The 26,635-nt window shown below is 43.0% G+C and overlaps 1 protein-coding gene across 1 annotated transcript in view; it reads right to left on the reverse strand.

The window, feature by feature from the left end:
- Daw1 (dynein assembly factor with WD repeats 1) overlaps positions 1-26,635 on the reverse strand; it is a 47,920-nt gene that overhangs the window by 6,963 nt on the left and 14,322 nt on the right. Inside the window, exons 3-11 of the mRNA XM_045148096.1 lie at positions 23,431-23,575; positions 20,034-20,092; positions 16,855-16,977; positions 13,899-13,998; positions 10,277-10,384; positions 7,990-8,096; positions 6,230-6,332; positions 4,853-4,967; positions 865-941 (exon numbers count right to left, since the gene is read on the reverse strand). Of these exons, the coding sequence (XP_045004031.1) occupies positions 865-941; positions 4,853-4,967; positions 6,230-6,332; positions 7,990-8,096; positions 10,277-10,384; positions 13,899-13,998; positions 16,855-16,977; positions 20,034-20,092; positions 23,431-23,575 (937 nt within the window). The remainder of the gene's footprint in view (positions 1-864; positions 942-4,852; positions 4,968-6,229; positions 6,333-7,989; positions 8,097-10,276; positions 10,385-13,898; positions 13,999-16,854; positions 16,978-20,033; positions 20,093-23,430; positions 23,576-26,635) is intronic.

Here is a 26,635-nt window from a genome sequence, read left to right on the forward strand (position 1 = left end):
TGCAGTAAAGGGGGATTCTGGGTCTGCCTGAGTCCTTCACAGCCCTGAAGCGGCTGAGCTGTTATTTTATAAGGAAAAAGTAGATTTGTCCTCAGATACGAGAGCAAGGATTGGGGCTAAGCTGGGAAGTGAGTACGTCTCAGCACACTCTGCCATGTTCTAGTGACATCCTGGATTCTAAGGGGGGACGCTGTTCTGTGGAACTTTTGAAAGGTTTATAGAAAACTCTAAGGTACAGCTTTCAAGTTTCAAAATGGATAATTTCACACTAGACAGTTCCACCGTCTGTGGAATCAATGTGTTTGCAAACATTTTGAAAGAAAAATTAACTGTGATTCTGAAATTCCTACTAAATCAATTGGCAAAGTTTGTCTACTTCATCTGAAATTCTTTGGTGTCAGTGGAAAGCACACTGCCAGAAGCGAGCCTATCCAGAAAAGACCGAGCAGCATGGGAGGCTTCAGTTGTGCGTTTCGGCAAGTGTCTGTATTGGTGGCTGAGTGGCTTCCGATGCACCTACATGTTGGAGCAGCGGCTACGCACAGGCAGGCGCTGAGCAGGTCAGGGATGTGACTTCTCACCAGGCATCTCTGCAGCAGCTACCAGGCTCCACTTCAGACTCAGACTCAGCAAGAACTCACTAACCTATCGTCCTACTCCCTTAACATGATTCTGCGCTCTCTGTGGATCAGCACACCAGATGACTTATGAAATATCATTGCTCTGCTTATCCCATATTAATAAATGTTGAGTGCTTTAAAGGCAAGTTATAAACTATTAACTCAGGATTAATTATCAACCTCTATTACCCTATTCATATTAAACATGCCATTCATTTCTATTTCACATGAGAAAGAAACTCACCTTTGAGATTTCCCCATCATGGCCTTCCAGTTTGGTTATGCATTTTCTGGTGGCTGTGCAGTACACCCGTGCTGTCCCTGAGGAGCGGAGACACCGAGGAGCTCACTGGAAATTCAGAACTTTGGAGCAAAGATCTTGAAACGCCTAACTATCTATCTTCTGACACAGGAGCACCACACTATATTTCTATCGCTTCATAAGAGCCATATTACCCTCCAAATGCAAGACGCCCCTCAGCCTTCTTAGAAGAGAACGGGAGTTTCAAGGTAGGAAAACAGGGAGAGATGGGAATCCAGCTTTGGGTCTGAGTCTGCTCCCATGGACATGCACTGTCCTTCCAAGCACACTGGCCATTAGTCAGTGAGCAAAGGACAGGCTTGAGACCCGCAGCACAGAGCGACTCTACGGTGTCTTGTTTCTTGCTGCACCCAGTTCACAGAGTGCCACCACGTGACAGAGATTCCACAAAAATGAAGGGAAGGAAACAAGGAGGGAGGGAAGGACAGAGAGGGGAAGGAAGCTAGAGGAGAATTTTCCTTTTAATTAAGGAATAAGAGGGTTAAGCAGGGGAAGCAAAAATCTATCAGTGGATTTGTAGTCAGAAGGAAAGTTTCAATTGGCCTGGCCAGATGCATTCTTAACATAAATTACACTAAGTAAATGTAAAATATAGGCAATAGATAAAGCTCCAGTGGTTTTATGTGTGTTCAGGAAAAGTAAAAGTATTTCAATAAAAAAAAATTTTAAACCACCTTTTGGACAATGTTAATTTCAGAAAGAAGTAGACAAACTAATAGAAAATGCTGTTTTAGAATTAATGTGAATAAAAACATAAAGCTTGTTATCAGGAAGCTTCAGACTTTGGAGATAAGATATAGTGAGGCTGTGCATGAGCTGATCAAGGACACACCACCATGTGACGTCAGGAAGGGCTGACACAAGCATAGTGTAGCAACACAGAGTCCTGATTCCTATGCACTATGGAAGCATGTCGATGATGTCATAGACAGCTACAGCATCAAAGAATAGCAAAAGTACATCCCTCCCTTTTTTTGAAGGGAAACATAACTTTATTGGAAAAAATTTTAAAAAACACCTGAGATAATAAGTCTGTTCAATGGATGCCTTTGTGTAGTAAGAACAGCATGGTACTGGCATAAAAACAGGAGTATAGACCAATGGAATAGAACTGAGGACCTGGACTTTGGGTCAAGCAACTACAGCTACTTGATATTTGACAAAGGCCCTAACAATATAGGCTGGAAAAAAGACAGCATCTTCAGCAAATGGTGCTAGACAAACTGGATAACCATATGCAGGTAACTGAAACTTGATCCACACATCTCACCATGCAAAACACTCAAGTCCAAATGGATCAAAGTACCTCAATATAAGACCAGAAACTTGGCTACTACTGGAAGAAAAGATAGGAGGAATTTTCCATGATATATCCCTTTGTTTTGAGAAAATTCACAAGATGTCATCACGAGTATTATAAATGAATGGAACAGAAATAAATCAGAGTCACATGTAGTGATAAAGGAGATGATGTGGACATCATGTGATGTCCTCAAAGAAGCTGAGGTATTTTTAGAGATGAAGTGACATCAAATGGTTTCATATGTAATAATAAATATACAGCTCTATTGTAGCATTACATAAAGTAATACAAGAGTGATACAGATGATTATGGGATCTTTATTATCAATGGAGTGATGACTCTACACATAACTTCACAGAGTCATAAAAACTATCACTCCAACATTCTAGATATTTAGAGATTGTTGTCAAAGAAATGACACCGAAATAGTTTACCATCACAGAGAATTATCAGGCCAAGAAATAGTCATGGATTACATAACATAAAGCATTTGAAGGCATGATGCAGACATCTTGAAGCAGTAATCACAGTCTTCCCAAAGCTGACCTATTACAGACAATATCATTATTTACTTTGTTGTCAGGGAGATGATGCATATGTGTGTGATTGTGACTATTGGGATCTGACACTGGGGTATGGTATTGTGATGGCTGACTTTATGTGCTAAATAGGATGGGTTAAGGAATATTTATGTCTGTGAGAGTGTTTGAATAATGAAGACACACCCACAAAATTATGGAAAGGCATCATGCAACATGCTGAGAACCCAGACAGGACAAATAGAGGAAGATTAAATTCATTGTCTCTTCTTGAGATGGCACCATCCCTCTTGTTTGGAACTTGGCTATCAGGGTTCAGGGTCTCGGGCTTTCAGACTTGAAGTCTTACATCATTACCTCCCCGGATCTTAAATATTCAGCCTTGGGCTGAATTATACCACTGGTTCCCCTAGTACTGACTTGATCCTTGGACTAGTGATGACACTACACCTTCGCTGGTTCTATAGCTTACTGACAGCATATGTAAGGTTTCTCAATTTCCATAACCCTAAATTCTGTAATTTCCATACAAGCCAATTCTCATAAGAAATCCTGACTTCTTAATCCATCTATCATCTATCTATCTACCATATTTCTTTCTATCTATCTATCTATCTGTCTGTCTGTCTGTCTGTCTGTCTATCTGCCTGCCTGCCTGCCTGCCTGCCTGCCTGCCTGTCTGTCTGTCTAGGTGGATAGATGAATGGATAATCAGAGAGATAGATGTATTGAAAGACAGACATAGATGTCAGCATCCTGCTAGTTCTGTCTCTCTAGAGAACCAGTCCAAGTATGATGCATAGTTTTGTAGGACACGATGCAATCCCAGTGTAGCATCATGAGTGGAGGTCAAAGAAATGGCATAATGTATCAGCACACAAGTTGCCAGCCGTTGACCACATGGTGCAATGCCCACATCTTTTATGGAGATGATGTGTGATACGTATCATCTGTGATGTGTGACAGCATATCACACGTTGTGTTCATGTATCAGCAATGATATGGAACAACGTCCCAGCATATCTGGAAGCTGATGTACACAAAAGGTATGATCAAATACTTTTCTCAAAAGGGTGATGTAGGCAATGATTCCACAGACATGTCTGAGGGAGATGAGGCAGAAATATTACACATAAACTGCTAAGAATGGAATCAAACACGGCATAGATGGTGAGAGAGAATCAGATAAAGATATTGAACCAGAATAGGAGAGACAAAGCTGTGTGTGGATACTTGTGCGTAACTAGAAGGTGCCACAGACAATGTAAAGAATCACACGTGGTTATCAAGGACATGACATGGAGCAGGACCTGTTGGCACAAGTTTCACAAATACCACTATGAGGAAATGGAGGCAAGCAGACCATAAGTTCACGACCAACTGGAGCAACTGGGTGAGAGTCTGTCTCAAAATAAAGCAAGGGCCAGGTATGGTAGCACATGCCTTTAATCCCAGCACTTGGGAGGCAGAGGTAGAAAGATCACATAAGTTCAAGGCTACCCTAAGACTACATAGTGAATTCCAGGTCAGGCTGAGCTGAGCTAGAGTGAAACCCTACCTCAGAAAAAAAAGGGGGCTGGAGAGATGGCTCAGCAGGTAAATGTGCTTGCCTGCAAAGCCTGATGATCTGTGTTCAATTCCCCAGCACCCATGTAAAGCCAGATACACAAAGTGGTACATACATTTGGAGTTCATTTGTAGGAGCAAGAAGGCTTGATGCACCCACTCATCCCCTCTCTCTCTCTCTCTCTCTCTCTCTCTCTCTCTCTCCCCCTTGCAAATAAATAAATAAAAACAGTTTAAAAACTGAAAAGAATGCTGGTGATATTCATCAGTGGGAAAATGTTTGCCTAGACTGTGCCATGCCTGAGAATCAATCCCAGCAGGACAAAAGAGAAAAAAATGCCCCCCTGGCACACTGTGTCTGTAGTGACATCTATGTTCAACATGAAGATACACAATATTGTTTCCAGGCCCTTGGGATCATGACCATCATGGAGAATCATGGATATTTAACAAGGAGAATAAACAATTCCCCTTAAGTGAAGTGCATGAACAAACTACCTACCATCAGCTGAGGCAGATGCGATAAGCTTCCCAGTGTAGTCAAAGCAGCTGTCGAGTATTTCATCCTCATGGCCCGTCAATGTCGCGACACACTGTCCACTTGTAGCATCCCACAGCTGCGTGGGAAGAGAGACAACTGAATTCCTCTGTCAATGTCGCGACACACTGTGTACCTGTAGCATCCCACAGCTGCGTGGGAAGAGAGACAACTGAATTCCTCTGTCAATGTCGCGACACACTGTCCACTTGTAGCATCCCCCAGCTGCGTGGGAAGAGAGACAACTGAATTCCTCTGTCAATGTCGCGACACACTGTGTACCTGTAGCATCCCCCAGCTGCGTGGGAAGAGAGACAACTGAATTCCTCTGTCAATGTCGCGACACACTGTGTACCTGTAGCATCCCACAGCTGCGTGGGAAGAGAGACAACTGAATTCCTCTGTCAATGTCGCGACACACTGTCCACTTGTAGCATCCCACAGCTGCGTGGGAAGAGAGACAACTGAATTCCTCTGTCATTGTCGTGACACACTGTCCACTTGTAGCATCCCACAGCTGCGTGGGAAGAGAGACAACTGAATTCCTCTGTCAATGTCGCGACACACTGTCCACTTGTAGCATCCCACAGCTGCGTGGGAAGTGAGACAACTGAATTCCTCTCTAAAGAGAGATGACCAGTTGTCTACGTGACATGGGTACATCTGCTTAAATAACTATGCCAAAATTATACAAATAATTCTGCCAGATTTATTCTTCATGGATTTATGACAAGAAACCACAGCCAACCATCTACCAAGGTCACATGAGAAGAACAAAGTTGAAACCCTTAGAATCTGCCCAATATTAAGAAAAAGAAAAACAACCAGGTATGTGCACCTGCAACTGGCATGAAAGGTTCTTCTTTTTATAGGAAAAGCATTAGATGATAAGTGTTTCATCCCAACTACAATGACAGAAAATGAAAAGTACATTATGTACTTCTAATAATTGCAAAAAAAAAAATCAGATGAGAATTTAAGATCATATGCTCCCAGTAACCAGTTTTCAAAGAGCAAGAACTTCAAAGGCAGGGAGACACTTAGCTGAGGCTCCTTGGGGGTCATGCCAATCAAAGCGCAGCACATGAACAGCAGGACACTGGACAAAAGTGACTTGCTTTTTTCTTGTTTTTCAAATGAGATCGTTAGTACATTTTAAGCAGTCAAATTTGCATTGGTACCTCATAATGCTTTTGGACTTGGGAAATCTGGAACTTGGAACAAGTATTTCCTGTTAGTATTTATAAATGAACATCTGTGTCTTACAGCATCTCTGAAGTGACTCTGTGATGGTGCAGAGAGCGCAGGTACAGTGCCAAGCAAAGCTGTCTTTGAGCTCACCATGCAGGTCTTGTCCATGGAGCCCGTGAGTATCAAAGAGCAATCCCAGCTGAACATGGTGCTGCTGATCTCGGCGCAGTGACCGATTAAGGTGTGCACCCTCCTGCAAGGGGAAAAGTACTGCGACTGGTGAGAGAGCTTCCACTGCGCGTGCTCACGGGGTTAGCCCAGCCGAGCCCATCTGGGTGAGACAACCTAGACTACGTCATTTACAGACTAATACCTTTTACAATGAAACAAACATGCTTCTGTGCTGTGGCTCAGAAGGACGTTACTAATTTCAGGAAAAATACTTAAATTTTAAACAATCAAAAGTAACATAAGTATAACTGACTAATTCCACTTAACATATTTCTTTTTGGCTCCAGGAATTTTCTGCTTTGATTGGATCAGTAATGCACTATATCATGTATTCAAATATCGAAATTACCCCACAAATTTGTGCAATTATGTGTTAATAAAACATTCAGAAATTTTAAAAAGCAATGCTCAAGGCAATGTATATGTTAACTGCACTGTTTTGATCATTAAACATTGTATACTTGTATGGAATTCTCACACTGTACATAAAAATATGTACATGTAAAATAACTTTTAAAACTATAATATGGCTGGGAGGTGGAGATACAGTTTGATGGGTCAAGTGTTTACTCTGCAAGCATGAAAACCTGAGTTCCATTTCCAGCACCAAGTAAAATACCAGGCAAAAGTGGTGCATGTGTGTAATTCCAGCTCTAGGGAATGGAGAGAGAAGGATCCCTGGAGTTCCCTGGCTAGCTAATCTAGTCTGATGGTGAGCTTCAGGACAACGAAAAACCCTGTCTCAAAAAGAATTAGACAGGAACTGGAGAGATGTCTCAGTGGTTAAAGGCACTTACTTACAAAGCCTGATGGCCTGGGTTTAATTTCCCAGGACCCACATAAAGCTAGATGTCAGATGCATAAAGTGGTGCATGCATCTGTAATTTGTTTTCAGTGGTAAGAGGCCATGGCATGTCCATGTTTCTCTCTCTCTTTCTCTCTTAAATAAATAAATAATATTTTTTAAAAAGAAGTGGATGGCATTCTTGAGGGTGACATCACCCCAATTTCTTTTTGCCTCCATATGCATATGCACACATATCAGGACATGCATGCATTTCACAGAGGGATGGGTAACAAACAGCTAAAGCAGTCTGAAATTCTAGAAGGGTTCTTATATCAGATGAGTGTGTGAATGAATGAAAGGCCCTTCCTTCCCCCATTTCCTCTTGAACATACCTAGATTGATTGCCCTGATAATGAACTCTCCACCAAAATGCAGTCTAAGAGTAGAGTCTTCCAACACTAATATGCTACTTTAGCAAAGTTTTTAGTAACTAACTCCAAACTTACTAGGAAGGAAACTGAAGTTTGTGAGCTAAATGAAATTTGAGACATTAACTATGGTTTTATTTATTCATGATAGTCATAATTACCATAATAAGTCATTGAAATTTGATTATGTAGTGCATAGAATAATAGCTATGTAACCAAGCTATTGAAGATGTTCTTCTCTTTTGTTACTGTTTTGTATTAGTTGCTCAGAATTCTGAGAAAGTGTGTTTCTGCTTCCAATCCATTCATTTTGTTGATCAGAAATATCATTAAAGAATAAATCATGTTCTCAATGTGTACTGCTCTATAGCAATCCATAGATAAGTTATACATTAAACTAAGGATATATGATCTTCTTACCCCCAGACACAGGATTTTAAAAATTATAAAGGATTAGAAATCACCTTCCAGTACCAGCGTCCCACACTACCACTGTGTGATCAAAGGACCCTGTGATGATTCTGCTTCCTGAGTTGTCAAATGATAACGAAATGATTTCTGCCAGGTGTCCCTAGAAAAAGAACAGATACTGTCACGCACACCTGTAGATGTAACAAGTCCTCTGGGTATACTAACTGTATTAACATCTGAAAAGAAAGGTGCAAAAAAAGGAACCTGTGGCTGGCTAGAGGGAGGAAGGGCTGTAAAATGTACAGGTTTCTTTTTGCAATGCCAAGAAAGCTGTAAGGGTAGAATTTAGTGATAACTACACAATATCATTACACTGGAGAGACTGCTTGATGGTTAAAGTGCTTGTCTTCAAAGCCCAACAACCCAGGTTCAACTTCCCAGTACCCGCGTATAGCCAGATGCACAATAGTTCATGCATCTGAAGTTCATTTGCACTATAGAGGTCTTGGTGTGTCCGTCCTCTCACTCTCTCTCTATGTTTCTCTTCTTTCTTTCTATTGCTCTCTACTTGCAAAGGAATGAAAATTAAAATTAAAAGATGAATAAACCTCATTGCCTCCCATGTATAAGCAAGTTCATTTTAGTGCAATAAAGATGTTGTAAGGGTAGGGTTTAAAAAGAATGCTTGGGGACATTAGAGGGCTCCTTTCATACTACCATGGGAACACCAAAAAGGGCTTTGTCTTCATAATAATCAGTGTTTGGAAAAATAGAAAGTTGGTGGAATGAACTTAGTAGCTTTCGGGATACTGCTAGGATAACTGGGTGTGTAATCTCTGCCTTGGCACCGACACCCTGCTGATGAGCCCCATGGGGTGAGAGCCCAGGAAGCAGTCTCCCTTGACCCAGACTCTGCAGCTCTGCTGAGAGGGTCCTGTTTGGAGTGAAAGACTCATCTTCTCGACTATTTCAGTAAATAAACCTAAATAGATGCTTCATTTGTATTATTATTGCTTTGGTTTTGGCATGTAGCCCGGCTGGCCACAAACTTGGGATCCCCCTGTCTCAGCCACTCAAGTGCTAGTATTGCATGTGTACGCCACCGTGTTCAGCTTAGTCGTACACTAATAGAATAATCTGAAAAGCTCATTTATGGAATGATTTTCTGGGTGATTCCAAATGGCAAATGTGAAACATGGCTGAGCACCAGGCTCTGAGGCACAATGGCGCTCTCCGCAGAGCCAGACTCCTCTTCCAAATGCACTGAGAACCAGCCACAGTATGAAATATTACGGGGTTCTCCCCTCTTCATTTTCCTGAAAGAAGGGGTAATAAGGAAGCATGGCCCCCGAAATCATGAAAACTGATGTCACAGGTGTGCTTACACTGACAGTGCTGTGTCCTTGGGTTTCAAAAAGGAAAGCTCTTGGTATTATTTTAAAATGGTAATTTTGTTCTTTTGTTTTAGTAAATTTGTAATAGGTTTAGTAGCATATGTGTATAAAGTAGATGTGTGCTGTGGTATGTTTGACGTAGGCACATGTGTGTGCAGACATGCATGCCCCGTGCGCTGTAGACCCAGCTCTTACAGCCCATCTGTGTGCGCGTCCTCGAGACGCAGTTTCTCTCAGGCCGGAGCTGTGTCTGGCAGAGAGTTCCAGCCATCCTCCGCCCCACGCACACCCCACTGCGATCAGGCCACACCCAGCATTTTTTGTGGATTCTAGGAAGTCAAACTTGACTGCCTCTCATCCAAGAGGCCTTCTGTTTAACTGGCAAGCGCTGTTAACTACTGAGCCATCCTCCTCAGTCCAGTCTTTGACTTTTTAAAGGGAAAGAATTCAGCTTGAGTTTTCTAATTCACTTGCAGTTTTGAAAGGACAAGGAAATGAGATCCCCATCCAGTCATTCCCATGATTATCACCCAGTCACCCTTGCTTGGTTGTGACCACTTGGGCTGGGGTGGGAAGAAGGGGAGGTGACAGGCCCCAGAAGTTGACATTCATGTGCTGACGGGAAAACTCAGATCCCACTGGCACCCACTGTGGGCTGTGTCCTTTATCCTGTTGGTCGTTGGTCACCAGCCTCGTCCTTCTACGTAACCCAGGAGAGGTCTGTGATTGGCAGGAGGGAAGAGGGCACACTGCCCTTCCACAGAGGAATCTTCCCAACAAGCCCTTCAAAACAAAAGCCTGTCTCCATTCTCTAACACCTCCACCAAGTCTTTTGGAACAGTCAGAAAATCTGTTGTAACATCTTCCATGGTTTGAAAACCACGAATTCAAAACCATCTTCTAACAAATGCAACTAAAAGCGGAAGGTTTATTAAAATTGACATACTATTAGAGTGAACACTTCCTCTCCGCTCTGGATGTCCCACAGCTTGGCCACTGTGTCCATACTTCCAGTAGCCACCACGGTACTTTGAGGGTTAAACGACAAACATACCTACATGACAGGAAATAGAAGAAACTTGAGAAAAGAATGCTTAAAATTCTAAACTCTGCATGGATACTGTTGGAATTACTTTAGAAAATGTGTTTCATTCTTTCTACAAAGGCAAACCTTCAAAATCAGAAAGTCGATATGATAGGTGGAGCCCTGACACAGCTTCCTCCTAAACAGAAGCCTGTTCTCTGGCATCACCTGCTCAGTTTTCTTTTTTGAATATTTTATTTTATTGATTTATTTGAGAGAGATAGAGAAAGGAGCAGATAGACCGAAAGAATGGGAGCACCAGGGCCTTTAGCCCTGCAAATGAACTCCAGATGTATGTACCACCTGGTGCATCTGGCTTACGTGGGTCCTGGGAAATTGAACCTGGGTCCTTCAGCTTTGCAGGCAAGCGCCTGAACCACTAAGCTATCTTCCCACCTTTGGTCTTCTTTTGTCACTTTGAGGACACAAAACAAGAGCCTGAGCTCACCCTGTCTCCCTTGAGTCTCATTCCAGGAGCTCCCCTCGTCCTTGTTTTCACTGCTACAGTGCTTCTGAGCAAGGCCCCTCACTAGCCAGTTGTGATTACCATCCACAGTATCAGTTACCATGTCCTTGGCAGCCTCTTGTGTGGACGGTCCTTCCAGCACTCCAGACCCATGCCACTGGTCTCTACTTCAGTAATTACTCCTATGGCTACAAGAGGAATGTCTACCTTACCTTCTCCAGAAGGTCTACCACCAACTCACCCATCTCTGTCTAGTTTCAAAATTCTTCCTCTCTCACTCCCCATCCACGCCTCCCTGCAGGGTGGTTTCCACTGGATGGAGATCACCGTGTTTACTCCTGACCTGTCGTCATTCAGTTGACTCTGGAAGCATCACTCCTGGCTGCATCTTCAACACTGAAATTTCCTACTTGTCACATTTACTCCCCATGCAAACTCCTAACATTAACTTTCACCAAACGATGGTTTTAAGTCATCTCCCCTCTCTGCTTCATTACTCAACCACAGAAGCGAGGAAATCTTCATAAATGACTGGTGTTGCTTATGCGGGCCTTCCTTCCTCAACGGTCCTCAGCACTGTGGACTTGAATATGCCTCCAGCTCAGTGCAGTCTCCTCTTTCCGCTATTCCTTACTTTTCCTCAGCAGGTAAACTAGCCCTACCATATCCCTGAGAAACACACCTCCCCCGAGGGAATTTCGTATCCTGATTTTCTCTCCTGTGTCACATCCAGAAGGGTCCCTTTGCACATCTTACCAACCCTCCCCTGAGCTCCATGGGATATGCACCATTCACTTTCCTTCCCTGAACCCTGTCCCCTCCAACTGGCCTATAAATATGCTTGATTTTTCTCTACATTAAAAACAAATGCTCATTGACTCTATATATTCATTTCGTTGCTTTTCCTCTTTATAACTAGATTCTCTGGAGCAGACAGTGACCATCACCCCTTGCTCATTCCCTCCTCACCCCTCCATACTGCTGACACCATCCAGCTCCATGTCAGATCTAAGAGGCGCAGCCAGCGTGGACGCCTGCAGTGTTGACTTCTGTATTCTCGAACTTTTTGCAGCTTTGAGAATTCTCTGCTTTTCTCCTCTTGTGTTTTCTTTTTGTTGTGTGTGTGCATGTGTGTGTGTGTGTGTGTGTGTGTGTGTGTGTTGCATATGCATTCAAGCACAGGGACATGTGTGCCACAGCCACAGCACACAAGCAGGAGTCAGAGGACGACTTTGTGGCATTGATCCTCATCTTCTATGTCATTTGAAACAGGATTTAGTTTTTTACCTTTCCATTTAGCAGGCTAGCTGGCCTGTGAGCTTCTGTTGGAGTCTCCTGTCTTACCTCCTGTAGCAGAAAGCTTTAGGTTCACTGAGATGAACTTTCAGACCACACACAGTTATGGAGGAAGGGATATTTATCGAAGCCTACAGATCCAGGGGAAGTTCCATAAATGTCAGAAGAAGCTGGCCTGCCTTCACAGGACCAAGCAGAGAGAGAGAAGTATAAGCCTAAAGGTCAAAAGCCACTGCATACTTCAAAAACTCAAGCTGGGCACACTTTGTATATCTTTAGATTGAAATCTGAAACCCACCACCACATCTTAAGATCACCCAGTGACACTGCCTCCAGCAAGGTGACTGCAGATGCAAACTAAAAACAGTAAAGAACTGAATATATTGGGGGCCATCTATTCAGACCGCCACATCTCCCTTCTCCGTGTAAATGAGCTAGGACTTCAGATGCCCTCTGCAGCACTGGGCTCTTATGTGGGCTCCAGCAATCCAAACTCAGGCACTGACCGCTGCACGGCGAGCGCCCTACCTACTTAGCCGTCTCCTTAGCCCTCGGTACCCTCAGCTAGTCCTCCAATTTGCAAAACGTCTATCACTTAGGAGTCTCAGGAGACAGAACTATGTTACTACATGCCAAACACTCATGACCAGTAAGTGCCACAATTTAAAAGAGCCACTTCAATATCCTGTGTCTATAAAGGTCCTTACATACAACATGTTCAATGAATAAACCATGAGTTTAAAGGATGTATATGTGCCAGGTGTGGTGGTGCACACCTTTAATCCCAGTACTCAGGAGGTAGAAGAGAAGCCATGAGTTAAAGTCCACCCTGAGAATACACAGTGAATTCCAGTTCATGCTGGGCTAGAGCAAGATCTTACCTCCATAAGCCAAAAAAAAAAAAAAAAGCATAAATATAAAAAAAGGTGTGTTGGGCTGGAGAGATGGCTTAGCAGTTATGGGCTTGCCTGAGAAGCCTAAGGACCCCTGTTTGAGGCTCAATTCCCCAGGTCCCATGTTAGCCAGATGCACAAGGGGGCACTTGCATCTGGAGTTCATTTGCAGTGGCTGGAGGCCCTGGCGTGCCCATTTTTTCTCTCTCTCTGCCTCTTTCTCTCTCTGTCTGTCCTTCTCAAATAAATAAATAAAAATAAACAGTTTTTTTTTAAAAAAATGTGCTCCTAATATAGGAAGCCTATTCACTTCCAAGACTCCCATGTGTTTTATAAGGTGTGAATTATCTCACTAATTGTTACAAAATATAGTATAGAATTAGTTGAAGGCAAGGGCCTCCCAAGGGGGAAGCTCTTTAGAACATCAGACTACTTGTAAAAATTTGAGTTAGTAATGATATCTACAAATAATAAGCCCAGATATCTCTCACAATTCAGAAAAGTTATTTTAAAGCTAGTGTGCATCACAAACCCTCATTGAGTCAGTTCTTCAATAAAAAGCAAATGAAAACAAAAGGCAAGGTTTCATGCTATGCTCATAGACTTATGAGCTCATGTCTGCTTAGTGTAAGATACCATTCTTTAATAGTATCTGCAAATTGCTAAGGTAAGTGCTTTTTAATTAAATCAATACCACCATAGATAATGCATGCAAAGAATGCATGGTTGAAATTTTAATTCTAATGATGAAAGTTGAATTCTGCATTCATAATGAAATTCTGAAAAGAAAGCAATATAAAATACTCTTTAAAATATTAACGATACTCACTATTTCTGCTGTGTGGCCCCTGAAGGTGTGGAAACACTTTCCTGTTTCTGCACTCCACAGTTTGCAAGTCTTGTCAAAGGACCCAGTGGCAACTTTGTCACTGTAATTTTTCAAAGTTTGGATTAGTTTAGAAGAAGAAGGGTCTGGTGGGAGGGAAGGAGATAAGAGAGGGCAATGGGGGTGAATAGAGTCAAAATACATTGTATACATGTATGAAATTGTTAAAATAGAACTTAAAACTAAATTCAGCTACATTGTGCTATGTAACCAAGATGAGAGGCACTGACGTGTGTTTGTCAATGTACTTAGACATTTAGCTCGCCTTAAGAGCTACAAGAATCTTATGTTTGTTTCAATGACTAAGAAAATAAACATGTAAGTTTAATTTTTGAATGTATCAATTCACATGTTCAGTAGAAAAGATTTTACATTAAAGATGCAAATGTTTGTGATTATAGCACTTTAAAATTAACATGATGAACATGACAAGATTAAGTTTAGAAAATTAGTAGCATGAATATCAATATGTATTATTATATAGTATTAGCTATGACCTCTGAGCTACATTCTCAGCCCCTGAGTTATCATTTATGGATTTAAATTCATTTTCCTGAAACCTAAATGCCATAAACTACAATAAAAAACCTCCTCTTTAACTCATCAGTAAATCAGTCATCATATTGGGATTTTTATTTCCATAATCCAACAAGGGAATTTTCATCAGAGGCACAGGTAGGGTCCAATAGAAAGGGGCTACAATCCCAGACAACCTTATTTTAGGACACCCACAAATTCCATATTTGCTAAGGAGATAATGGAAAGATAGTATCATAGAGAAGTGTATTGTGGTAAAAGCAGAAATTATACTAGAGGTAAAATAGTAAACTTATAATTTCAACATTTTTCACTTCCACGAGTTAGTATAATAAATTATTAGATTTATCATCTTCTATGTAGTAAAAATGCCTACATCAAAGTTAAATTTTCTACAATTTAATTGTAACATTCAATCAGTTTAATGTACCAATTAAGGTTAATTGTGCCATCAGAGTTAATGTGTTTTGAAGGCACTGCATTTTTAAAGATATAATGACATTAGAAATCTAGATATCGATGTTTTTAATTGTAGGATAAAATTTCTTCTCTAAGTGCATCCAGTTTTTAGTAGACTCCTTCCACTCCCTCTGTCACTCTGCCAGTGAAGTCTTCATCAAGGCGTGCGTGGATCCTTGTCCCTGCGTCCACACGGAGCCCTTGGCCTCCATCCTGCGCTGTTCCCCCCGCCCCCACCCCCCAGGGCAGTCCCTCCGCGGGGTGCGCCCCCGCCCCGTCCCCCCGCTGTGTGCACACACCTCTGCTAGCGGCTCAGTCCTGCGGGGCAGTCTGCCCTCCGCAGAGGCCTCTGGCCTTGCCTCCATGTTTCTCTGCAGAAAGTGGCCACCTGAGCGGGACTGACTGGTTTCCAGCCTGCCGGGCAAGTCCACACTTTGTCATCCTAAAATGCTTCTGTCTCCTCACCCAGGTCTCTATTTTCAGGCTCAGGCTTTAACCTTTTTTAAAAATAATGTACTTATTTATTTAAGAGAGGGGGTGGAGATAGAGAGAGCAAATGGGCATGCCAGGGTTGCTAACCACTGCAAAGAAATCCAGTTGTGTTTGCTACCCTACATCTGGCTTTACATGGGTACTGGGTAATTGAACCTGGGTCCTTTGGCTTTGCAGGTAAGCCCCTTAACCACTAAGCCATCTCATCAGCCCTTAGGCTTTAATCTTGGTCAGCTTTAAAAAAAAAAAAAAAAAAAACTCAAACATGAAAAACAACCCCAGTGATTCCCTCCTCTAAGATTCTATTTAAACCACAAATTGTTTTGTCGTGGTCACCAAAATAGAAAGTACATGAATCAGTTTCATTAATGAAGAAGTTATTTTAAGTGATTAGTGAACAGTTGTGGAACAAAAAGATATTGTTTAAATTTTTACTCAAATATCTATAAAAATACATTGATTTGTCAGTTCTGTAACAAAGTCCCAAGACCTGTGAACTCACCAAGCCAAAGACGTGGCTGTGCCCGGCTCATTCAGTGCTCCATCGCAGAGCCCTTATTGAAGCTCTACGACTTTGAGCTTCCTTGTCATTAAAATGGGAGGATGAGGCTAAAACTTTAAATGCACTGGAAGAATAACCTGAGGGCAGAGTCCTTACTTCATGATGCCTTCTCTAATTTCCTGTTGATCCTACCCACAACTTCACTTAAGAACGTTGACTTCACAATAGCTAAGGCCTGGAAACAGCCCAAACGCCCATTGTCCACATGAGTGGACAATGAAAATGTATGCACGATGGAGTTCTGTTTGGCAGTACAGACAGGCCTCTTGATAAGCCAAGGAGCTTGAAACGAGAAGTGGTGTAAGCACACCGGTGGATTGCCTTGTTGCTACAAACACCCAGCGGGCCGTGAGCGTCAGGAATGCGTCAGGTGTAGAGTCAGAAACCGCTCCTGGGTCAGCTTATCAGACAGTGTGAGCGCTTCTACTGCTCTGTGCACTGTCGCTTGGCACGTTACTATGTGTGTTTTTTCTACGTAGAAAGACTGAAAACTAACATCCCAACGAAGTAAGCCACGCTACCCACATACGAATGCCATCCTCTCCAGAGCCACCTCCTCAGGGCCCAGTGCTGCCCACATCCAGAGGAGCGTCCGACCAGGGACCTCTCAAGGGCAGAGACTCGGCCTGGGGCACGCGGCCACCGCTTCTCCTCCTTACACCGCGCCATCCTGGGAAGGCTGGTTCAACTCCGCATTCCGCGTAAAAGGAATACCTACCCCACGGGCAGCAGAGACTGAGGGACACCCTGGACAGGCATCCAGGACACAGAGAAGGCGCGCGATAGCCATTACCCCCGGCGGGGTGAAGGGCGCGAGTTCAGGACGCGTGAAGGGATGAGCAAACCCACCCGTAGGGATTGTTGAAGGCTATGGCGTACACCACGTTCTTGTGGCCCTCCAGCGTGTGCAGCTCCTCTCCAGATGCCATGTCCCAGACCTTGCACGTGCGGTCGTAGCTTCCTGTGATAAAGCTGGCGCAACACAACACGGGGTGTGAGCAGGAGAAAGGCAGCCCTGAGCTCATAACCCTTCAGCTTCTGCCTGAGGACGATGCGGAGATTGCGTGCGCAGAGCAAGCAAAGTAAGAGCAACATCTAAGCTCTGGACTAGAAACTTGCCAAGAAAAATAAAATAAAATCTACTAATACATACTTTATCTCACTAAATAATGTGTGTTATAGTCAGTTACATGTTAGGAAACTATAAATATATCTCTATAAATAGGTTGTTTTTCCAGTCATTCAGACCATAACATTTTAACAATATCTCTGTTCCCCTATTCCTCTGCATTCCACACACCCTCTATCACGATATCTGCAATATCAAAATATACCCCCATTGGGGTTATTTCATCCCAGGCCTATTGCCTCCAACTCTCGCTTAACCAAAAGGCCACATCTAGCAGGTCATCACAAATGCATTTGTTTTTTGTTTGTTTGTTTTTCATTTTTTTAGTTATTTATTTATTGGAGAGTGACAGATAGAGAAAGAGGCAGAGAGAGAGAGAGAGAATGGGGCACGTCAGGGCCTCCAGCCACTGCAGACAAACTCCAGACACATGCGTCCCCTTGTGCATCTGGCTAACGTGGGTCCTGGAGAATTGAGCCTCGAACCGGGGTCCTTAAGTTTCACAGGCAAGCACTTAACCGCTAAGCCATCTCTCCAGCCCCACAAATGCATTTGTGTTGAGAGATGTTGGTATTTCTTTATCCTCCATCAAGTGATTTCTTAGCAATTCAGAGGAAAATTCAAACTTCTGCCCATGGTCTATAAGGCTAGCAGCCTGGCTATGTCTGAGGTCCCACTGAGGTCCTCCCTGCGTCTAAGATCCCATCCCGCCCCTGGCTGTCACTGAGATCTCAGCTTCTCCCAAAACACACTCCCTGGCCAGCCATGGTCATCTCCTCGCCCACTCCCTGAAGAACCAGGTGGCTTCACTACAGCTACTGCTATGGTGGACCCTTGTCCCCAACGTCAGATGACTGCATGCCAGGAAGTACTGTAGAAAATATCCTGCTTGTATTAAGTTAAAAGATGTTCCATTACCACTGTCCTACCACAGAACAGCTAGCACACTGGCATGTAATATTTTAAAGTACAGAAGAAGCTTCTAGTCATTCATTGAGTATTTAATGAGGAAAGATATTTTCTTTTTAAAACATCTTTGAGGGCTGGAGAAATGCCTTAGTGGTTAAAGCTCTTACCTGCAAAGTCTAAGGACCCATGTTTGACTCTCCAGATCTCACGTGAGCCAGATGCAGGGCAAGGTAAGCACAAGGCTGCACATGCCCACTAGGTGATACAAGCATCAGGAGTTTGATTTCAGCGGCTGGTGCCCTGGTGCACCAGGTCTCTCTCCTTTCCTCCCTCCCTCCCTCCTGCCCTCTAAAAATAAATAAATAAAATCTTTGAAATAAAAATATTACTTTAAAAGTAAAACAAACATATATTTCCCCAACACAGAAAAAAAAATATAAAAGATTGACTAGCCAGTCTGACTGTGGAGTGGTGAGGATAAAAGTGAAAACAAATTCAAACACTTAAACCCAAGTAAAGAGAAAGTGATTAGACAGCTTTGTCCTTAACATTGCCTACTGGCTACATTGCCCATACCCTTCCTCCACCTTGGACAGATGCAAGCTTATGTGTACAGTCACACACATGCACACTATAATCATCTTCACTATGGGTTGAATTGCCAAATTTATATGTTGAAGGTTTAACTCTTTGGTACCTCAAAAAGTGATTTATGTAGAAGTAGGGTAATTGCATATATAATTAGTTACAATAAGAGAAATCTGGGCTGGAGAGATGGCTTAGCACTTAAAGTGCTTGCATGCAAAGCCAGAGGACCTTGGTTTGATTCCCCATGACCCCACGTTAGCCAGATGCACAAGGCATGCTTCTGGAGTTCGTTTGCAGTGCCTAGAGGCACTGATGTGCCCATTCTGTCTCCCTCCCTCCCTCTCTCTCTCTCTCTATCTCAAATAACTAAATAAATAAAATTAAAATATTTTTTTAAATACTATCCTATTCCTTTAAAAAATAGGGGAAAACTATTGGGGTCTAATGTGACTGGTGTAGACACAGGCCATTCATCCCACAGGACTGACATCCCAGTAAGTGGGCACACAGAAAGCATCTGTGAAGGTGAAGGTGACGGCAAGGGGGGTTCTCAATGGTCACAGGCACACCCCCAGAAGGCAGAACAAAGCAGTGAAACAGGATCTTCCTCGGTACACTGAGAAGGAAGAGTCTTGATTTGCACTGTGTTACACAATGGTCCTCGCAAACCAGCTGGACATGCTTGTTATCAGGTCTGTAGGTCAGGTTGACCCTCTTATTTCTCTCTCCAACCCAGAACCTCAGATTTCCAAGCTGATCAAAGTATTCTCTGGACACAGCCTTGGAGATTCAGTTCATCATCCATCCCAAATCCAGAACTGCATGGAGACTGCACCCCCTGAACTGACCAATCCTGACCAACACTGTTGCTGCCCCTGTCTAGCTGCTCCTGTTGCTAAGGCAAACAGGTGGTCACCCCAATGACTGTTCCTGAGTCCTGTTGCTCACAGCTGTCATATATGCTGAGAACCCAGGGTGCCTCCAACCCAAAATGACACAAATGTTCTTCAAATAGTTGGAAGGAGTGCTTTCATTTTTCCTCTGTATGCTGCAGGACATGGAGATAAGAGAGGTGAACACAGTACATCTGTAACCGACTGAAATATTTTTAAACTCAGATATATTTATCCCTTGATTACTAAAATATGGAAATAAAGGGCTGGAGAGATGGCTTAGCAGTTAAGCCCTTGCCTGTGAAGCCTAAGGACCCTGGTTCGAGGCTCAATTCCCCAGGACCCACATAAGCCAGATGCACAAGGTAGAGCATGCATCTGGAGTTCATTTATAGTGATACCCATTCTCTGTTTCTCTCTCTCCCTCTTTCTCTCTCTGTCTGTCAGTCTCAAGTAAATAAAAATATACAAAAAATTTTTTAAACAACTAGAAATAAAGAGAGCCTTACCATGAGCCTGACTTGTTAAGCGCCACATTGGTCAGTGGCAATATGTGCGCTCTGAGGACCTTGAACAGAAGAAAACACCAAATTAAGTTCAATTCATTCATTTTAACTTCAAATAAATAAAAACATCCTATGTATTCATTGTTTTTGCCTTGTGCATGCATAAGTAAGAGTATTGTGATATGTGGTAATCAAGGAGAAAGAAGAGAAAGCTAGCTTCATTTAGACAGTTTTGGTTAGAAATTAAGGCCCAGAGAGAACCAAGAGATGCCACCCCATATGCCAACCCTCCTTGGCAGGAATGGAGGTCAATGTCTGATCAAGACTCCTCTAAAAGACTGATCTACAACTGGCTACAGTGCCCCTACTGCCTTGCTTTCTCCCTAGGTGGGCTACCCTCTGGGGGTCCTCCCTCCACATCTACAAACCAATCAGGTCTTCCCCTTACATTCCTGAATCCGATGAAGGAATACATTTTAAACCACTGTAAAAGCTGAGTTCTGCCTCCTCACACACATCTCTCTCTCTCTCTCTCTCTCTCTCGCTCTCGCTCTCGCTCTCGCTCTCTTGGATTCTCCTGGCCTTACCTGTACTGACTGGATACACATGAGTCCAGCTGGATGTGGGGGAGAGCATGGTACTGTTTCTTGGTCTGAATAATTCTCTGATTGCCTCTGTTTTATAGCATGGGGTAACTTTTCACTTTAATGACATATATGCTTTTTCTCTACTCTCTGAATCTACCGCATGCATACTTCCCTTGCACTCCATATGTACCGCGTGGCTGCCTCTCTCACTCTAGGCCTGTTACCTGTGTAACTTCCCTCAATCCCGGGTAGCCATGGGGATAACTCTCTTCTCATTTCTCATCTGAATATCGTGATATTTGCCCTCTGCTAATCTTCCTCAAGCTCCCACCATTTGCCTTCAACTTCCTTGTGCTTCCAGGAAGCACATATGCGACGTGTGTTTCTTCTAAATCTCCCTATATTCTCATCTACATTCTATCTTCTATCTACTTCTATCTAGTACATATTTGTGGCTCTACTCCAGTCCTTCCCTAAAAACCTCAACTTCTCTTTGATGAGTTTTATGAACTGTACTCCACATGCTCTCGGCTCTTTTCCAGTCTTTCCTTAAAAACCTCAGTTTCTCTTAAATGAATCTTGTGAACTATGCAGTGTTTTCCACATGAGTGTGTGTCTCCTACATCCCACATGCTTATGACTCTGCTCTAGACTTCCTCCTCGATCCCAATTTCCATAAATAAACCACAATTTGTGACTTTTTCCATAAATAAACTTAATTCATAGTTTATCCTTTAGTTCCCGTTTATCAATTCTTTGTTAAAAATAGAACAGGAGCCAAAATTGGGGTTCATAATTCTGGGGACCCTGCCTGAACCCCAAAATCCTGCATTGGTATGTGTGTGGCATATGCACAAGTGCATGCATGGGTAGAGTATTGGGGTGTGTGATACACGTGTGGAATATGCACATGGGTGTGGAAACGCAGAGGAGAAAATCGGGTTCCCTCTTCGGCCACTCAGTCACGTATTTCATTGAGAAGTTGCTCTCTCAACTCACAGCTGCTGGTCTTTGGTCAGCAGACCCAGTGACCCTCCATCCTCTGTTTCCTATAGGACTGGTGTTACAGACATGCAGGCCCAGTGACCCTCCACCCCGTCTCCTATCGACTGGGGTTATGGACTTGCAGGCCCAGTGACCCTCCATCCTGGACATGCATGGCCATGCCAAGGTTTTTATGTGGGGGTTAGGAAATGGAACTCCGCTGGTCTGGGGTCCTCTTAGGCCCTCATGACTAAGCCGCAAGTGCTCTTACCAGCAGAGCCATCTCACTAGCTCTGTGCATTCTTAACTTGATGTGATAAATGGACAATAGCCAACATCCAAGCAGAGAAAAAGTTGCGCCTCCTGTGGTGGTCTGATTCAGGTGTCCCCAGTAAACTCAGGTGTTCTGAATGCTAGGTTCCCAGCTGATGGAGATTTGAGAATTAACGCCACCTGGAGGCAGTGTATTGTTGCGGGCAGGCTTATGGGTGTTATAGCCAGTTTCCCCTTGCTAGTATTTGGCACACTCTCCTGCTGCTGTTGTCCACCTGATGTTGACCAGTGGGTGATGTCCACCCTATGCTCATGCCATCATTTTCCCCTGCCATCATGGAGCTTCCCCTTAGCCTGTAAGCTGAAATAAACCTCTTTTTTCCCACAAGCTGCTCTTGATTGGGTGGTTTCCACCAGCAATGTAAACCTGACTACAACACCTCCCATTAACACAAATTTATATTTGGAAGTTATGGATAATTACAAAAATAGTGGACTCTGTGTTTTCCACTCAAAAAGATAACAAGCAGTACTCTCTTGTAACTTTTCCTCTTACATACAAGGTCAGTGAAATTAGAGCTCATATTTTTGTAGATAAATGCTGCCACCTAGTGGACTTAATATATATTGCATGGACAACTTGATTTTTCTATGAACTTCAATGGATAAGGACCAAGGAGCACATGGTAGTTTATATCAGATAGAATAGATGAGTGCATAAGTGTCACGGATATTTCTTATAACAAGTATACTTAAAACATAAAAATAAAATCAATGCAATATTAAGCAATTTTAAACTAAAATTTTAAATTATAAAAGTTGCTCTTAGAGTACTAAGTGGCATTTGTTACTTTTTTTGTTGTTTTGGTTTTTGTTTTCGAGGTAGGATTTCACTCTAGCCCAGGCTGACCTGGAATTCACTGTGTAGTCTCAGGGTGGCCTCAAACTCATGGTAATTCTCCTACCTCTGCCTCCTGAGTGCTGGGATTAAAGGCATGTGTCACCATGCCCGGCTTTTATACTTTTCATTTAGATATGAGGAAATGGGAAAGAAACTAAACATGTTTATATCACGTTCAACTTACATATGTCATATGAATAATTTACCAAGGTACAATTTAGTTCATGTAGAAACATGAAATGTTAGTGTAGCATAGAAACACAATGTCTTACAATTACAGAAACTGGAAAATTCTTTTAGTTATTCAAAAACAAAGTCTCACATTAATGGTAATAACCCTTTACATGTGTCATTATAAAGGGGAGCTAAATTTACCACAAGTTTTCATTGAACATCTCATGAAATAAATAGTTTGAATTTCCCACACTCATTCGAAAAGTGATTATGGAAACTTGGTCTTAAATATGTAAAGCACCCAAGCCAGAAACAAACATCCTTCTTGGAGGGGAAAAAGCCTCTTTCATTCATTTATTAGCATACAAAGACTAGGTTTCATAGGTTAAAAACATACTTTAAGAGAAAATTACTTTCATAGGATAACAAAACACCAAATCTTTCACCACAGTGGTCCGTCTGCTCCTCGTCAGCGCCTCACCTTGAACAGGTAGAAGCGGTGGCTGCCCTGAGGGGCCAGTTTCTCCTGCAGCCTCCGGACGAGCAGTTTCACCTGCTCTGCGCGGGTCGCTGTGATCAGGGGCTCCGCTCTCTGAATCTCTTCCACCAAAGCACCCACATCTGTGCTGAAATTCACCCCAACACGTTTGCAAGTCAAGGATTGCAATATATGTTCATGATACTGTGCTTATGAAGCACAAGATTTATAAAACAATGCTATAAACATCATACTCTTTTCCAAAGAAAAATCGCACGGGTCAGTAAGAAGCATGAGGTGCGGGAAGCAAGGTGCTGGGACAGTTCCTTCCATACCTGAGCTCTTTCTGGTGACCACTGTGCCAAGATTCTCGGGCAGCCCCTATAGCTATGGCTGGGATACATATGCTCTCACCAAAATGTATGTTGAAATGTAATCACTATGACATACTATTAAGAAATGGGCTGAGACTAGAGTGAATTCCAGGTCAGCCTGGGCTAGAGTGTGACCCTACCTCAAAAAAAACAAACCAAAAAGACAATGGGAGTCAGGAGGTGACCAGCTTGAGGGGACGTTGTCCTTCTGAAGGGGCTAAGTGGAAGAAGTTTGCTGTTTCACCCTCTCTTTTCTCCATGTGAGAACACAGTATTAAGATACCCGAGGAAACAGAGTGAGCGCCAAGCAGCCATGCCTACCTCTACTTGAGCTTGGCATCTGCAGTCCCCAGAACTGAGAGACTGGACTTCCTGTTCCCTCAGCCTCGGGTATTCTTGTCAGAGAAGCACAAATACAACCAAAACGCCGAGTGAGCTCGAGGACACACCGGTTCTGAGCACGGTGAACTCCATGCCTTTTGTACAGTTTCCACTGACCGTGTTTTGAATGTGCGGGGCACTACACTTCCTGACCCTATGTACGTTTTCTCACTGAATTCTGTAACCTACTAAGGTAATGCTTTTATCGTAGTTACTTCAAGGATGAAGATGCTGATGTAGAAAAGTTAGGCTTTGAGCAGGGCGTGGTGGCGCACGCCTTTAATCCCAGAACTCGGGAGGCAGAGGTAGGAGAATCACGGAGAGTTCGAGGCCACCCTGAGAATACACAGTGAATTCCAGCTCAGCCTGGGCTACAGTGAAACCCTACCCCAAAAACACAAACAAAAACAAAATTAAGGGCTTTGAATATTTTGAAGAACAGAGGAAATACCTAGCTATAAATAAACTTTTAAAGGACGTTGTTAATTATTGTTTCTTGTGTGTGGACATTTCCTTAAGAGAGCTAAGCTGAAAATAAAGTATGAACAGATTTTAGATTGCCTCAGAAATCAAATCACACAAGAAATTCTGGTAAATATTGCTGATGTAGAATGAGTTCATTTCCAGAAATGTATCAATGTCCTTATACCAAGCAGCCAAAATAGAGTCTATTTTCACATCGTGTCACAGGCATTCCTGGAAGCTGCACTGTGTGGTGCCCCGGCCAGCAGGGAGTTGAACAAGGAACTCAAGGAGAAGCTAACCTGGGTGAAAGAAGGCAAACAGACACAAGAAGGAGACCATGCTAGGTGTTTGTCACGGCCTCAAGAGCTTATTCTTACATGTAGGTTTATATAGGGTTGTAGGGGGAAGGGGACGTGGTTAGGGCAAAGATCACAGAGTTATTGGTTAAACCACAATGCCTTTGTTTCTTCATCAGCTACCGGCAGGATGGGGGAGTGTTTAGCCAGGTGTACGATCCCATTGTTTCTGGTAGTTGAATATTAGGTGAGGAAGTAGAAAGTTAACTTGCTATATGGCAGTCTTTGTTTCTAGTAGTTGAGTATTAGATGAGGAAGTAAAAACTTAACTTGCTATATGGCAGTCTCTGTTAACATGGCCCAGGTTTGGTTCATAGTTCCCAACAGTGTGGGTCCAGCTGCAAGGAGGACTCCTGGCCAGCTATAAGGAATCTAGATAGCTCACAAGCGCCCCCTCGTGTTCCTTCGTGGTCACTGCAGCACTGACACCAAGCCCGCAGTAAGCAATGGGCCTTTTCTGCCTCAAGAGAGACTCTTCGAAATAACCCACTTTGCTTGGTGGCTCCCCTTGGGTTGGTAGGGATCTTTATCCAGATGGCAGAGTCCCAGATGATGCGGTCCAGGCTGCAGCAGCCCAGATGGCATTGTCCATTCTGCATCATCCCAAAAGATGTGGTCCAGTCTGCAGCACCCAGTCTGCATCACCAAGCGGCTCTGGCTCAAGGTAGCTCACACTGGGGTCTGTCCCAGATCTCACTGCGTGAAAAAGCTCGTACCCACTGATGGCTCTCTCAGCACGTCCTTCCCTACATGTGACCTCGAGTAAGCACACCTCCCCTCCTCTTTGGTCAAGATTCCCCTGAGCTCCAGTCTTAACCAGGGCACTGAGCTAGAAGCCTGTGCGTTTGATCAACTGTTGAGTATCTCTGACAGCTTAACCTCTGCGAATGCAAAAAATACAAGCTGGGCCTCAAAAGAGTCCAGTTAATTAGAATAGGAAGGAATATTATGAACAAAAATGGATTAGAGACCATTTATAACCATTACATGGATAAACTCAGATTATTCAGTAAACAGAATGGTTTTAATGGGATGGGGAAGGGAACAGGAGAAGGGAGTTGGGAGCAATAAGATCAAAATATATTATATGCATGGATGAAAATGTCAAAGTGGATTTTTTAATGTAAAGAACTACCCTTTCATAAGAACTAAAAGAAAAATAATGCCTCTTGAATGTTTGTTTACACTTGCTAAGGATCAAAGCAGATTTCCTGGCAAGATCCAAATTAATGAGATCCTTAGTATGGACACCCAGCCCTGTGCAGTATTCTAATCCAATGTGGCATCTATAAGGCACCTTTTCTTTTTTATTTTAAGGCACTAGTTTTGTAGGCATAATACTTTCAGGTTCTTGAGAAGAGCTAGAAATAAGAGTCATACTTTTTTAAACATTTAGATAATGATGTACTGTCCCACAGTCTCATTGTGGCTTTTGAAGCGTAAACTATGGTGATCTTGGGAAACTGCAACTCACATCTCCTCTGGGACACAGATTACAGCTGCGTGATTATGTCATGTGTGTGGCCATGCCCAGACTTTCACAGGGGTTAGGTTATCAAACTCAGGAGTTCTCAGGCCCTCTCAAGCTCTCATGCTGAAGCAGCGAGTGCATTTACCTACTGAGTCATCTTC

This window comes from Jaculus jaculus, chromosome 4, assembly GCF_020740685.1.
Source record: "Jaculus jaculus isolate mJacJac1 chromosome 4, mJacJac1.mat.Y.cur, whole genome shotgun sequence".
In the NCBI taxonomy this organism is placed as follows: Eukaryota; Metazoa; Chordata; class Mammalia; order Rodentia; family Dipodidae; genus Jaculus; species Jaculus jaculus.